The sequence below is a fragment of the Mesoplodon bidens genome, assembly GCF_964165515.1.
Source record: "Mesoplodon bidens genome assembly, chromosome: 15".
NCBI classification, from domain to species: domain Eukaryota; kingdom Metazoa; phylum Chordata; class Mammalia; order Artiodactyla; family Ziphiidae; genus Mesoplodon; species Mesoplodon bidens.
In genome coordinates this window covers 43,479,514-43,493,095 of record NC_138171.1, presented here as the reverse complement: position 1 = coordinate 43,493,095, position 13,582 = coordinate 43,479,514, and the positions used below count along the sequence as shown (strand labels likewise).

At 43.8% G+C, this 13,582-nt stretch overlaps 2 protein-coding genes across 2 annotated transcripts in view; both read right to left on the bottom strand.

Moving 5' to 3' along the window:
- SEPTIN14 (septin 14) overlaps positions 1-13,582 on the bottom strand; it is a gene marked incomplete at both ends in the record, with an annotated part of 563,121 nt that overhangs the window by 217,212 nt on the left and 332,327 nt on the right. The gene's annotated exons all lie outside the window — the stretch shown is intronic.
- NUPR2 (nuclear protein 2, transcriptional regulator) lies at positions 459-2,800 on the bottom strand (the record flags this gene model as incomplete). The annotated part of the gene is given in 2 exon segments (XM_081256318.1): positions 459-2,611; positions 2,614-2,800. Coding segments are annotated over 2 exon segments (294 nt in total). The 3' UTR covers positions 459-2,504.

Below are 13,582 nucleotides of genomic sequence, written 5' to 3'. Positions count from 1 at the left end.
CGTGTGTCACGAACCAGTGTGTTTTTGGAAGTTGTGAGAAACAAACTTAAGAAAATCCAATAGATGGGGACTTGCCTGGTGGTCCAGTGCCTTCCAATGCAGGGGACCGAGTTCCATCCCTGGTCAGGGAACTAAGATCCCACATGCTGCGAGGCAGCTAAGCCCGCGTGGCACAACTAGAGAGAGAAAACCCATATGCCACAACTAGAGAGAAGCCTGTGCGCTGCAACGAAAGATCCCATGTACCACAGCTAAGACGCGACACAGCCAAAAAAAAAAAAAAAAAAAGCAATAGATGATTTGCAGCACAATATAAGGCATCTAAGCTTTTTGGCCTGCAAGTTTAGAGCAGCACTGAGGGTCTTTATATTATTAAAATGGTCTTCTGAAGATTAATCTGGACATGTCTGAGATATAGCAGAGGGAGACTAGGGGTAAGGACAAAAATCCTGAAGGCTAAGACAGTGGTGATGGAAACATTATTATTAATTATTTGAGTGCCTATTGTATACCAGGCACTGAGAGCTTTACGTGCGTTATTTCATTTATGCCTCACAAGAACTCTTGAAATAGGTACTGTATCATCCCTATTTTACAGGTAAGGAAACAGATGCTTAGAGTTTAAGCAACTTGCCCAAGTCCATACAGGTGTTTGACTCCAAAGTGAAGACTCCTACCATACCACACTGCCTGAATGTTGGAGACATTTTAAAATAATTAATGAAGTGAGTGAAAGAATTTAAGACTTCCCTGGCAGTCCAGTGGTTAAGACTCCACACTCCCAATGCAGGGGGCAAGGGTTCCATCCCTGATTGGGGTACCAAGATCTTGCATGCCGCATGGTGCGGCCAAAAAAAAAAAAGACTTCGTGACTAGAGAGGAAGGAGAAGAGGGATCACGTTCTGTAAACTTAAAAATAATTACCATTTATTGAGCACCGGTTATGTGCCAAGCCCTTAAGGGTGTCACACATTTTATATATTTTGTCTATAATCCTGTTTAGCGAGGTAATCCAATACTATTCCCATTTTACAAATGCAAAACCTGAAGCACGGTGGAACTTGAAAGAAGCTACCACTCAGAAGTTTGCTGAATGCCAGACTGATGAACACCCATAGCTAGGATTAAAATTCAAGTTGCTCCTTCCAGAACACACCACCCTTCTCCCCCAACAAAGGACTCACCGCTGGGCGCAGAGACCTGATGGAATGCAGAGTGAAGAGAAAGAAAAGGGACCCTGCCATACTCTGCATAATTTTAAAACTATAACCCTAGTTCTTGGACATGGAGTTTGTGGGTGGTTCTGAACCACAGAAGGATGTCTACAGTTGAGGAAAACTGTGATGCTGGGAAGAGTGAATGTTTCTGAGTATCTGTTATGCCAGGTTTTCTAGTTAGCTGTATGACCTCTGGAAAGTTACTTGAGTTCTGTGCCTCAGAATCCCGTCCGTAAAATGGAGATAGCATTCGCTTCAAAGGATTGCTGTGGGGTCAGCAGCGCAGAGAACCTAGCATACAGCATTACAATTTAAAATATTCTTATTCTGGCAAATAAATATTAAGCCTGCACAGTAGTATATGACACTTGGGTTGAAATCTTGACAAATTCCTATATTTGTTCTGCCCACATTCATCTTTATGACCTCTTCTTTGCAGATAAGAACTCAGATATTTGTGGACTTGAAACAAGTTACCACAGCAACTTAAAAAAAACAAAACACCAGAAGAGTTAAAATGCCATTCTTGCTGCTCTTTTAATTAAAAACCCTAAAGTCATACCCACTTGTATGTTACTTAATTAACAATCAGTAAGGAAAAGATACTGAACTTAAGCGATGTCGAAAAGAAGTTCTATTGACCAACAGGGACTGTTACTCTTAGGACCAGAGTTACAGCTGGAGTCAGAGAAAATATTTTTATCAGGTCTTTTGTGTATGGGTATCCTGTTGAAAACCAGACAAAACCAAAAATCAATTATTCTCTTTAGTCCGTGCATAAACAATTATTCTCTTTAGTCCGTGCATAAACACTAGAAGTAAATCCATTACTTGTTTGTTTGTTGGGTTTTTTTTGCGATACGCGGACCTCTCACTGTTGTGGCCTCTCCCGCTGCGGAGCACAGGTTCCGGACGCGCAGGCTCAGCGGCCATGGCTCACGGGCCCAGCCGCTCCGCGGCATGTGGGATCTTCCCTGACTGGGGCACGAACCCGAGTCTCCTGAATCGGCAGGCGGACTCTCAACCACTGCGCCACCAGGGAAGCCCCCTTACTTGTATTTTTAGAAAGATATTTTCTGCGTTTCCTAGCCCCTTCTACCCAACTAAAAAATTCCAAAAGGTAGAATTTTAACTGCCGCCGGGATATAGGCTGGGAGTTTAGGGGGCCCAGCTAATGAATAGTTACGCGGGGCAGCCTCAGGAGGGGGCGACTGTGCCCCGTTCGAGTCGCAGGGGGCGGACAGGAGCGTTACCAGGGCGCTCGCGCGGGCCCGCACGCACCAGCGCTCAGGCGAGACGGGTGCGCGGCCGGGGCTGCAGCTGGCGCTGGCGACGCTTGCGCTGGCCGTTGATGAGCTTCTGCGCGATCCTGCACTCGTGGCCGCCGGGCACCGCCAGTTGGTGCGCAGTTCCCGCTCGCGCCGCGTCCGGCCCTTGCTGCGCCCGGCCCCGCAGGCCGGGAAGTCGCGCAGGTAGTAGTAATCCGGAGAGTCACAGAGCTCCTCCTCGGAGCCAACCAGCGGCCACAATTCGGGTGGCGGCGGCTGGGCCTGACCCTGGACACCGGGAAAGGCCGGGTCCATCGCGCCTGGCTTCCCGGGCGCGCGAGTTTCTGGAAGCCTCCCTCAAGCGCTTCGATTGGCTCCGCCGAAGGGGGCGGGGCCTAGGGCTGACGTCACAGAGCCGGGAAGGTACTCAGCGCGAGGGCTCTGCGATCTGGCACCTGGAACCGTGATCCCTTCCTCCATCCCGGCCTGTGCGCCGCCGGAGCGAGAAGGGTATTTGGCAAAATATGACCAAACACTTGTTTATGTCGGTCAAAAATGGGAAATTATCCAAGTATCAAGTGTGAGGGAGCTGTGCATTCCTCCGGCGGACTTTTATCAGCACTGAACATTTTGTTAGGCTATTTGATGACAGGAGTAAGTGCTCAATAAATGATGCAAAGTGAAAAATGAGCTTCTGAAGTAATATCTCTGGCATCCCAGTAATATATTTTAAAAACATGTCTGGAGTGAAAGGAAATGCGCTGGAATGCTAAAAGTATTTCTGGCTGGTAGGGACATACACACATTAGTTCTTTTTCCTTTCCACAGTCCACGTGTTTGATAAGGGGTACGAATTAACTGTATTAAGCGAGCGAGCGATTAAGAAGGGAAAGTCACCCTGTCTGGTGCAAGGTCGGGAGCCGCGTGCAATTTCGGATTATCAGCAGGTGCCCAAGCCCTGCGGCCAGGGGACGCTAAAATTGTGGTAGCTTGATGCGCCGGCAGTTTTGGGGTGAGGGCCGAGAGTTGGGAGCGGCCGCGCGGGGGAACCAGCGAGAGCCCAGCGTCCCACCCGCCAGCCCCGGGTGCGCCCGGCCCCGCGGGTGTTGGGAGAAGGATGCTCCCCGAGAGCTGCAGAGGAGAGAGGAATCAGGCCGAGTGCCCTGCGCTCAGAAAAGACCAGGCCTACCTCCTCGCCGAGGGCAGCTGCACAGCTGAGCAGGAGTCATTAACACCCTGCGGCACCCGAGGCTCTGCGGTGACTCCCCGGTCTAATTACCTAATTACTGTCTCCGTAAACGCTGCTCTCAGGGAGTTATTGCGAAGAATGCCTTTGTTTTGGTTTGGTTTAACTAGCGCAGATAATTCTCTTCCCACGAAAATTGCATCTATCCCCTCGGGGATTTTCTTTTTAATAGATCGAAAATAATTCAATACTTAAAAAAGTCCTTTTCAAGTATTTGATCTTGCTGAGTTTCTGTCTGTGACCAAGTTGCCAATTTGAGTTTTTTTCCTGCCCTCTGAAGTATCCCTGGTGGGGCGTGGCCTACATACCACGCTCTGAGGGCAATTTTGTTAGTTCCTTAAATGAGCAAATCCCAAGAGAGAGTTTTTAATAAAACGCAGAGAGGATTTTCTCTTCCACCCACGTGTCTTACACCTGCTACTGGGAAAGAGAGAAGCTAATATTTATCCCTCTACCACTCTCCCACACATCATCTCTTTTTAAAACTCTCTTTAGAATTTGTTATGAAAATATTCAGACCTCAGAAGTGAAAATAGAACGAAGAACTCCCGTATCCCATCACACGGATTCAACAATTATCAAGATCCTGTCAGGTTTGCTTTACCCCTTTCTGTTTCGCTCTGCTGCAGACCTTATGTCATTTTACTCCTATATATGTCAATATACAGCTCTAAAAAACTAGACTTTTTTCTTGCATAACCTCAATGCCATTTTCATACTTGACAAAGTCAACTTGGCCCTCTTACCATCTAAAACCCAGTCCAGAATCAAATTTCTCTGATTGTCTAAAAGACAATAGAAAACATACAACTCAGAATACATACAGAATCTACACATGAAATTTTCTTGTATGGTGTTTAAGTCCCTTATAATCTAGGGTGGGCCCCTGCCCTTTTCATTTTCCCCTGTCATGACTTGCTGCAAAAACTGGGTCAGTTGTCCTGTAAAATGCCCCACTTTGTGGATTTTTCTGTTTCCTTGTCGTGTCATTTAACTTCTTCCCCTCTCTCCCATATTGTGTAAATGGAGGTTGGCTCTAGAGGCTAGGAGGTGATGTGTGTTGATATCACACCAGGAGACCCGCAATAGCTCATGGTCCCAATTTTAGTGATCAGTAGGCTCAGGTGGTGACAGCCTGCCCCTGCAATTGTATAGTTCCACATTAAGCTTTTATCTAATAGTTTCAACCATAGTTCATTGCTTTATTTGCTGTTGTGTTCATTTGCTGCTATCTCATTAGGGGCTGTGAAATGGTAATTTTCTAATTCAATCCTTTCTTCCACATTTGTTAGCTAGAATTCTTTCCCTCATGAATTTAGACTCTTTGGTTATCCTGATATACCTTTTTTCTTCCAGTTTTATTGGTATATAGTTGATGTACAGCACTGTATAAGGTGTACAGCAAAATGATTTGACTTAATACATCATGAAATGAGGACCACAGTAAATTTGGTGAACATCCATCATCTTATATAGATACAAAATTGAATAGAAAAACATTTTTTTCCTTGTGATGAGAACTCAGGATTTGCTCTGTTAACTTTTGTATATCACATACAGCAGTGTTAATTATATTTATCATGTTGTATGTTACATCTCGTACTTATTTGTCTTAGAGCTGGAAGTTTGCATCTTTTGACTACCTTCATCCGATTCCCCCTCCCCCCCATACCACTCTCCCACACATTACCACTAGACCTGTCCTACAAGAAATGCTACAGGGATTCCTTCAGGTTGAAATGAAAGGATGCGCGACAGTAACTTGTAGCCAGATATAGACATAAAGATCCCTGTTAAAGGTAAATACATGGGCACATATAAAAACCCATTGTTGGGGCTTCCCTGGTGGCGCAGTTGTTGAGAATCCACCTGCCAGTACAGGGGACACAGGTTCGATCCCTGGTCCGGGAAGATCCCACATGCTGCAGAGCAACTAACCTTGTGCGCCACAACTGCTGAGCCTGCGTGCTGCAACTAGTGAAGCCCGTGCGCCTAGAGCCTGTGCTCCACAACGAGAGAAGCCACCACAATGAGAAATCCGCGCACTGCAACGAAGAGTAGCCCCCACTCACTGCAACTAGAGAAAGCCCACGCACAGCAAGGAAGACCCAACACAGCCAAAAATAAATAAATAAATAAAACCTATTGTTATAAGTTTTTTTTGTAACCCCACTTTTAATTTTTCACAGGATTTAAGAGACAAATGCTACAGTAATCAAAACGTGTAGTACTGGAATAAGGCAGACATATACACCAATGGAACAGAATAGAGAACCCAGAAATAAGCTCTTGCATATATGATCAAATGCTTTTCAACATTTGGTTCTGGGTAAACTGGATATACATATGCAAAAGAATGAAATTTGACCTTTACCTTACATCCAATACAAAAATTAACTCAAAGTGAATCAAAGACCTAAAGATAAGCTCTAAATCTATAAAACTCTTAGAAGCAAACATAGTGGAAAAGCTTTATGACATTGGATTTGGCAATGATTTCTTGGATATGACACCAAAAGCACAGACAACAAAAGAAAAAATAGATAAATTAGACTTCATCAAACTTGAAAACTTTTGTGCATCAAAGAACACTATGAAGAGAGTAAAAAAGCAACTTATGGAATGAAAGAAAGTATTTGCAAATCATTTATCTGATAAGGTTTTAATATCCAGAATATATGAAGAATTCCTACAGCTCAACAACAGCCAAAAAACAACCCAGTTTAAAAATGGGCAACAGGGCTTCCCTGGTGGCGCAGTGGTTGAGAGTCCGCCTGCCGATGCGGGGGACACGGGTTTGTGCCCCGGTCTGGGAGGATCCCGCATGCTGCGGAGCGGCTGGGCCCGTGAGCCATGGCTGCTGAGCCTGCGCATCCGGAGCCTGTGCTCCGCAACGGGAGAGGCCACAACAGTGAGAGGCCCTCGTACCACAAAAAAAAAAAAAAAAAAGGGGCAACAGACTTGAATATACATTTCTCCTTTCCTAATCTTCCTTGCCATATTGATTTCTAGCCCCCTGTGGTACTCCAGCAGCTATGATAAACAATATGGGGTCTGTGCCAGTTACCAACTTATTGCCTTTTGGCTCCAAATTCACCCTTCATTGCTTGCTGTGCAAAAATTAGAGCTGGACCATTTAAGTATTTTTTTCTTTACCAGTTGGCACAATGTTAGGCTTTGTCAGGTGAAGGCTCCAGAGAGTAATTGCAGGAAGAAGGGGTTTCCCTTCTCATTCGAATGTACTCTTTGAGCAGGCTCCTGCAGCACGCATGGGTTCCTTAGTGCTCAGCTCCTGCAGTGCAGCTGGCTTCCCCAGCACCAGGGTTCTGCAGCTCATGTAGCTCTTCCAGAGCCCCGCTCCTGCAGTGACAGTGGCCAGCACCACCCAGCCAGTAGTTTTCCCCTGAATCCTCCCATCCTTGGTTGCCTTTGTGTCAGGGTGCCTCCACTGAGATACCTCTCCAAGAATGACTTTCCTTGACACCCTAGAAGGTAGGTTTCTGGCAAGTTCTGGAGGGCAAATTTCCAGCAACTACCATTGCTGTGTAAAGCTCAGCTTCTCTGTACACCGGTCCCAAATCTCAGACACAGAGTTTTGGGTAAAGTAGAAAAGGATAGATTTATTACTTTGCCAGGCAAAGGGGGACTCCTGCCTGGAAAAACTATGTGTCCCAACCGGGAGGATTTGATGAGGGGTTTTACAACAGTGGTTCAAAAGTGGGGTCTCTGACAAGATTAGAGTGTGCTGGGGCTTGCACTCTCTTAATCTCATCTCAGATGGTGGGTCTCCTAATCTTGATGAGCTTCTGTGGTCCCTTTCATCTCACCTCAGCTGGTTTCTTGGCTGCTCCTCCCTTGATTAGCAACTGTTCCGAATCTGCCCTTTGGAACTCTGGGAAGGTCATGGAGACTGGAGTCTTGCCTATAAGAAACTGGGGACAAAAGGGCCTCTATACCTGGGAGCCTCACAGGGCCTCACTCGGTTTCACCATTGGCCCAGCATTTAGCGACTTCTGTGCCATCCAGTTACACACAGCTGTGTAACTCTCCAACAAGGTCTGGATCTCAGCCCTGGTCCTCTACCTCAGCTTAGGGGGTGATGGATGCACCTTATATATGCCGATCCTATATTCTTTAGAGTTCTCTTTACTTTTTGGCTAGCAGCCAATCCCACTTTACTCAAATCCCCTATTATAGTTAACACTTACATGTATTAAAATTTCACCGTTCAAACTGCTGTGTGGCTTCTGTCTCCCAATTTGACCCTGAGTGATACAGGGTCTCTGCCCAACACAACAAGGAAGAAGGACACCCAGTCTGTCACCATTATACAGTATGGTGTGCTATACCAGTAGTGGGACTGAGTATTGGGGGTAGTGGGTAAGAAGATGCCTAGAGGGTCCATGAAGACTGAGAGAATTAAGATGAAAGGATGAGAAGGGTATCAGGGCACTCCAAGTTCATCATTAACACCTCCTCTTGTCTTCCCACCATCACTAAATCTCTGAGTTATATCAATTCTATCTCCCAAGTCTGGTCCATGCTTTCCACCCCACTGCCGCATCTCAGGCCAGGCCATCATCGTCTCTGGCTGGTTTATTTTGAGGGCCATCTAATTATCCTCTTTGCTTCCACCCCTTGTTCAGCCTGTTCTCCACAATGAAGCCAGAAAGATTCTTCTAAAAGACAAGTGTGAGTCCTTGATTAAAAACTGTTGGTTGCGCCCTTTGCCCCTAGGACAAAATCTGACTCATTTGGCCACGAGGTTTGGAAAGATCTGGCCTCTGCTCACCTTTTCAGTTTCATCTTGTGCCACCCCTCCCTGTATTCTTACTCTCCAGCCACTTGGAATGTTAGTTTCCTTAGGAACCTTTATTAGTACCGTTCCCTCTTCCAGGAAACCCTCTCCCTACCACCACCTTCACCCGTTCACTCTCATCTTTGCTATCTTAACTCATCCTTAGCCTCGGCTAAGATATCTACTCCTCGGAGGAGACTTCTCAAACCTATCTTCCTCTGATCTGGCTAGGCGCCCCTTGTGTATATTTCAGTCAAACCCGGTACTTTTCTCATAATGCTTATCACAGTCTGGTAACTGTCTGTTAACATGTATGTCCCCTCACTACCATGACATGAAATTCATACTTCGTGGCAAGAAAAGAAAAATTTAAACATAAAAACTTTTCTCTGCCCTTTGGCCTCCTCTCTCCCCTCTACTGTGCATTGTGTATCTGCATTATGCATCAACCAAACCTCCCCATAGGCAGAAATACCTGCTCAGCCATAAAGAGCAACACTCTCCTAGCACCAACAAGACAACTCCTTAAAAGATAACATTCCTTCCTGATTTTGTAAGGGGTCACGATGACCCACTACTTTGCACTCACAGATCTGGATTGTGTAAACTGTCAATAATACCTCACTTCATGTACAGCCCCTTGTCTCAAAAAAACTTACATAACTGTGCTTTGACTTCTAATGGGCGGAACAGTTCTTGGAGCTTTCTGAGAGGCTCTTCTCAGATTATAATCCTCCATTTGGCTTGAATAAAATTTTCCATTTCTTAGATGGACTGATTAATTTTTCGTCGACACTACACTACAAGCTCCATGAGGACTGAAACTCTTGTTCAGCCTTGTTTCCTAAGCATCTGTTAATATTATAGTGCATGGTACGTATTAGGTGCTCAATAAAAGTTGGAGGGAAAAGAATGAACCAGCAAAGATGACAGGGAGAATGTGTGAAAGTATGTCATGTAAGCAGAGTGTAGGGATGTGGGTAAGAGTGGCTGGACCTGAAGGGCTCTGTAATTTATACTGAGCAATTTGTACTATAAAATATAAATCAAACACCCCACATTGGCTGCTGGTGATTGAACTGGGCTTCCTGTTCATACATTTGGTTTTACCAGCACAGTTTTAAGAACCTTTGAATGTGTATGCCTTTCAGTTTGCCACAATTCCCACTGGTCCCCACATTACATGGGCCTCCTTTCCTCATTGAAGCTGGCTGCCTGCCTCACTGAGATCTGTGTTTGCTATCCCTGCAGATGGATGGGAGGTAATTTAAAGAGGGAGAGGATTTAAAGAGGGGGACTTAAGATACGAGTTTTAGAAAGATAAATCCACCCTCAGTGGCAGTGTGCTTTGAGGATTCCTCGGGAGAAGTGAATTTGTTTCATTCAAAGAGCCCTGGGAATAAAGGTAGACTCAAAATCAGAGGCATCGAGCACATTTTGAACAGCTCACGTATTCAGACTGCTAAGTTGGCCATTGCCGGGCTGGGTCCATCATCTCCTGTTTGCTTTCTGAAACACAAACTGCCCTGATGAAACCTGAAGTCAGAGCTGCAACATTGACTCAGCAGCCTGCCATATTGCAAGGCCTCATGCCAGGAGCTGTGGGGGGATATAAAATGTAAGGGGAGGCTGGAATATAGCATCTCCTAGGGGATATGGCAGCCGTGGCCACACAGTGCCCCACAGAGACGGGGTTGGTGCTGTTAGGGAAAACTGGATTTGCTTCTTGGTAGGTGTGGAGCCAAAAGTCACAATCAAGCCAAAGAGCGGGAGGAGGATTTATTACTTGCAGCAAGTAAAGAGAACACTGGAGATCTTTCCCAAAGCAGTGTGTCTCCCCAAACAGCAAAACTGGGGAGGTTTTAAGCTAAGGGTGTATACATATTCATGAGGGGGCTTGGGCTGTCCACAGAGTTCAAGCTTTAGTTGATTGAAGTATCAAGGGTCAGAAAAGGTCAACATCATCATCCCTTAGGTTTCAGTTGATCTGGTAGTTGAGTCCCTGGGGGGGGGTTAAATTCTGCAAAACACCTCAAGAAAGTGCTTCAGGCTAGTCTTTACCATTGAAACAGAACTTAGAGTCTTTACAACTGATTTGTTACCTTTGCTATTGTTACTTCTCTTGGTTGATAACAGTTTATTCTTTTGTTCCCCTTCTCCTACAGTTTCCCTACATTTACATCTTGAAATATTGTGTTACACTTGTTATAACTGATGAACCATATTGATACATTATTATTAACTAAAGTCCAATATTTTATGTTAGGGGTCACTTTTTATGTAGTACATTGTATGTGTTTTGACAAATGTGTCCATCATTACTGTATCATAGAGAAAAGTTTCGTTGCCTTAAAAATCCTCTGTATTCCACTCTTTGTCCTTCGCTCCCTTCCCCCAACCTCTGACAAAACTAAAACTCCCGGAAAATAACATAGGTGAAAAATCTTGGTAACTTTGGGCTTGGTGATGACTTTTCAGTTACAACACCAAAAGCATGATTCACGAAAGAAAAAATTGATAAGTTGGACTTTATTAAAATTAAAACTTAGAGACTTCTATAGTGATCCAGTGGTAAAGAATCTGTCCTGCAATGCAGGGGATGTGGGTTCGATCCCTGGTCAGGGAATAAGATCCCACATGCCACAGGGCAACTAAACCTGCGCGCCACAACTACTGAGCCTGCGTGCCTCAACTAGAGAGCCCGTGTGCTGCCAACTACAGAGCCCACATGCTCTGAAGCCCGCGCGCCACAACTAGAGAAGAGAAACCCCCGCACGCCACAACTAGAGAGAAGCCTATGTGCCACAGCGAAGAGCCCGTGTGAGGCAACAAAGATCCTGTGTGCCACAACTAAGACCCGACACAGCCAAAAATAAAAATAAATAATTAAATAAAAGATAAATTAAAAAAAAAAAGGCTCCGTGCTCCCAATGCGGGGGCCTGTGTTCGATCCCTGGTCAGGGAACTAGATCCTGCATGCATGCCGCCACTAAAAGATCCCGTGTACAGGGAACTCTACTCAGTGCTCTCGGGTGACCTAAATAAGAAAGAAATCCAAAAAAGAGGGGATATATGTATACACATAGCTGATTCTCTTTGCTGTACAGTATAAACTAACACAATATTGTAAAGCAACTATAGTCCAATACCAATTTAAAAAATAAAAAAATTTAAAAAACAGAAAAATAAAAGATCCTGCGTGCTGCAACTAAGACCTGGTGCAGCCAAACAAACAAACAAATAAATAAAATATTTTAAAAAATAAAATGAAATGAAACACTTGGACTTCCCTGGTGGTCCAGTGGGTAAGACTCTGTGCTCCCAATGCAGAGGGCCTAGGTTCAGTCCCTGGTCGGGGAACTAGATACTGCACGCACACCGCAACTAAGACCGTGTGCCACAGCTAAGACCCGGTGCAGCCAAAATAAATAAATAAATAATAAATAAGTAAATAAAATAAAATAACTTAAAAAAACTATGCATTAAAAAAATAATAATAAATTGAAAACTTAAGCTCTGTGAAAGACACAGTTAACAGAATGAAAAAATAAGTCACAGACTGGGAGAAAATCTTTGCAAAACACATATTTGATAAAGGAGTGGTATCAAAAATATATTAAAAAACTCTTTCAAACTCAACAATAAGAAAACTAACTTCCTGACTAAAAGTGGGCAAAAGATCTGAACAAACGCCTCACCGAAGAAGATATACAGATGGCAAATATGCATATGAAAATATGCTCAACATCATATGTCATTAGGGAATTGCAAATTAAAACAGTGAGATACCACTACACACCTATTAGAATGGCTGAATTTCAAAGCACTGACAACACCAAACATTGGTGAGGATGTGGAGCAACAGGAACTCTCATTCGTTGCTGCTGGGAATGTAAAATTGTACAGTCATTTTGAAAGATAGTATGGCAGTTTCCTACAAAACTAATTGTAATTTTTAAGTTGGAAATCAAATATATAGCTTGTTTGAGGTAAATAGTACCACAAGCAGATTTTCTTTAAGAGCCAAACAAATCTTTAAAAGCAAGTATCAATATAAGACAAAGCTTCTGGTATAGGATCAGTAGTAAAAGATAATGATGTATGAGTACTTGGATAATAAACCCACTTTGCAATAGCACAACTTTAGGTACATATTGTGGATTCTCTATAGTTTAGAATTCTGAAATATACAACAACAGGCTGACTGTCCCTAAAGAAAACTATTTTTAAAAAGGCATAACTTAGGTGTTCTTGTATTTGACCAACTCCATCTAAGTTTAGATGTGTTGAAAGACGTAGGTTAGTGGTTTTCAAAGTGTGAGCAAAGGGGACCCATGAGGTAAAAACCATTTTAACAACACTACTAAAGACATTATCTGCCTCTCACTCTTGTTCTCTCATTAGTGTAGAGTGGAATTTTCCAGAGGCTACATGAAGTGTGATATCACAACAGATTGAATGTTGATATGAGAATCCAGCTGTCTTTTATTAATCCAGACATTCAGGGGATATGCAAAAATGTAAAATGAGTCCACTTTTCTCACTAATGTGGTTTTTTTTTTTGGAAAGTATAATTATTTAAAAAAATACTTATGTCAACCTGTAATGGTTTTGTTATTATTTTATAATGAACAAATATTTTAAAATTCTGTCTTAATTTCTAATATGGAAACTTTTAATATATATAACTCATACAAACAAAAAGTCTTAGAGATCTTCATAAAATTTTAAAATGTAAAGGGATGCTGAACCCCCAAAATTTGAGAACCAGTAATTTAGCAAGCCATGTGCAACTTGCTACTTGATGTATTTTAAAAAAATAAGGTATAGGATAGTGATAGTGAGATAAGGAAGAAAAACATAGGGCTCCCCTGGTGGCACAGTGGGTAAGAATCCACCTGCTAACACAGGGGACACAGGTTCGAGCCCTGGTCCGGGAAGATCCCACATGCCGTGGAACAACTACGCCCATGTAGCACAACTACTGAGCCTGTGCTCTAGGGCCCATGAGCTACAACTACTGAGCCCACATGCCACAGCTACTGAACCCTGC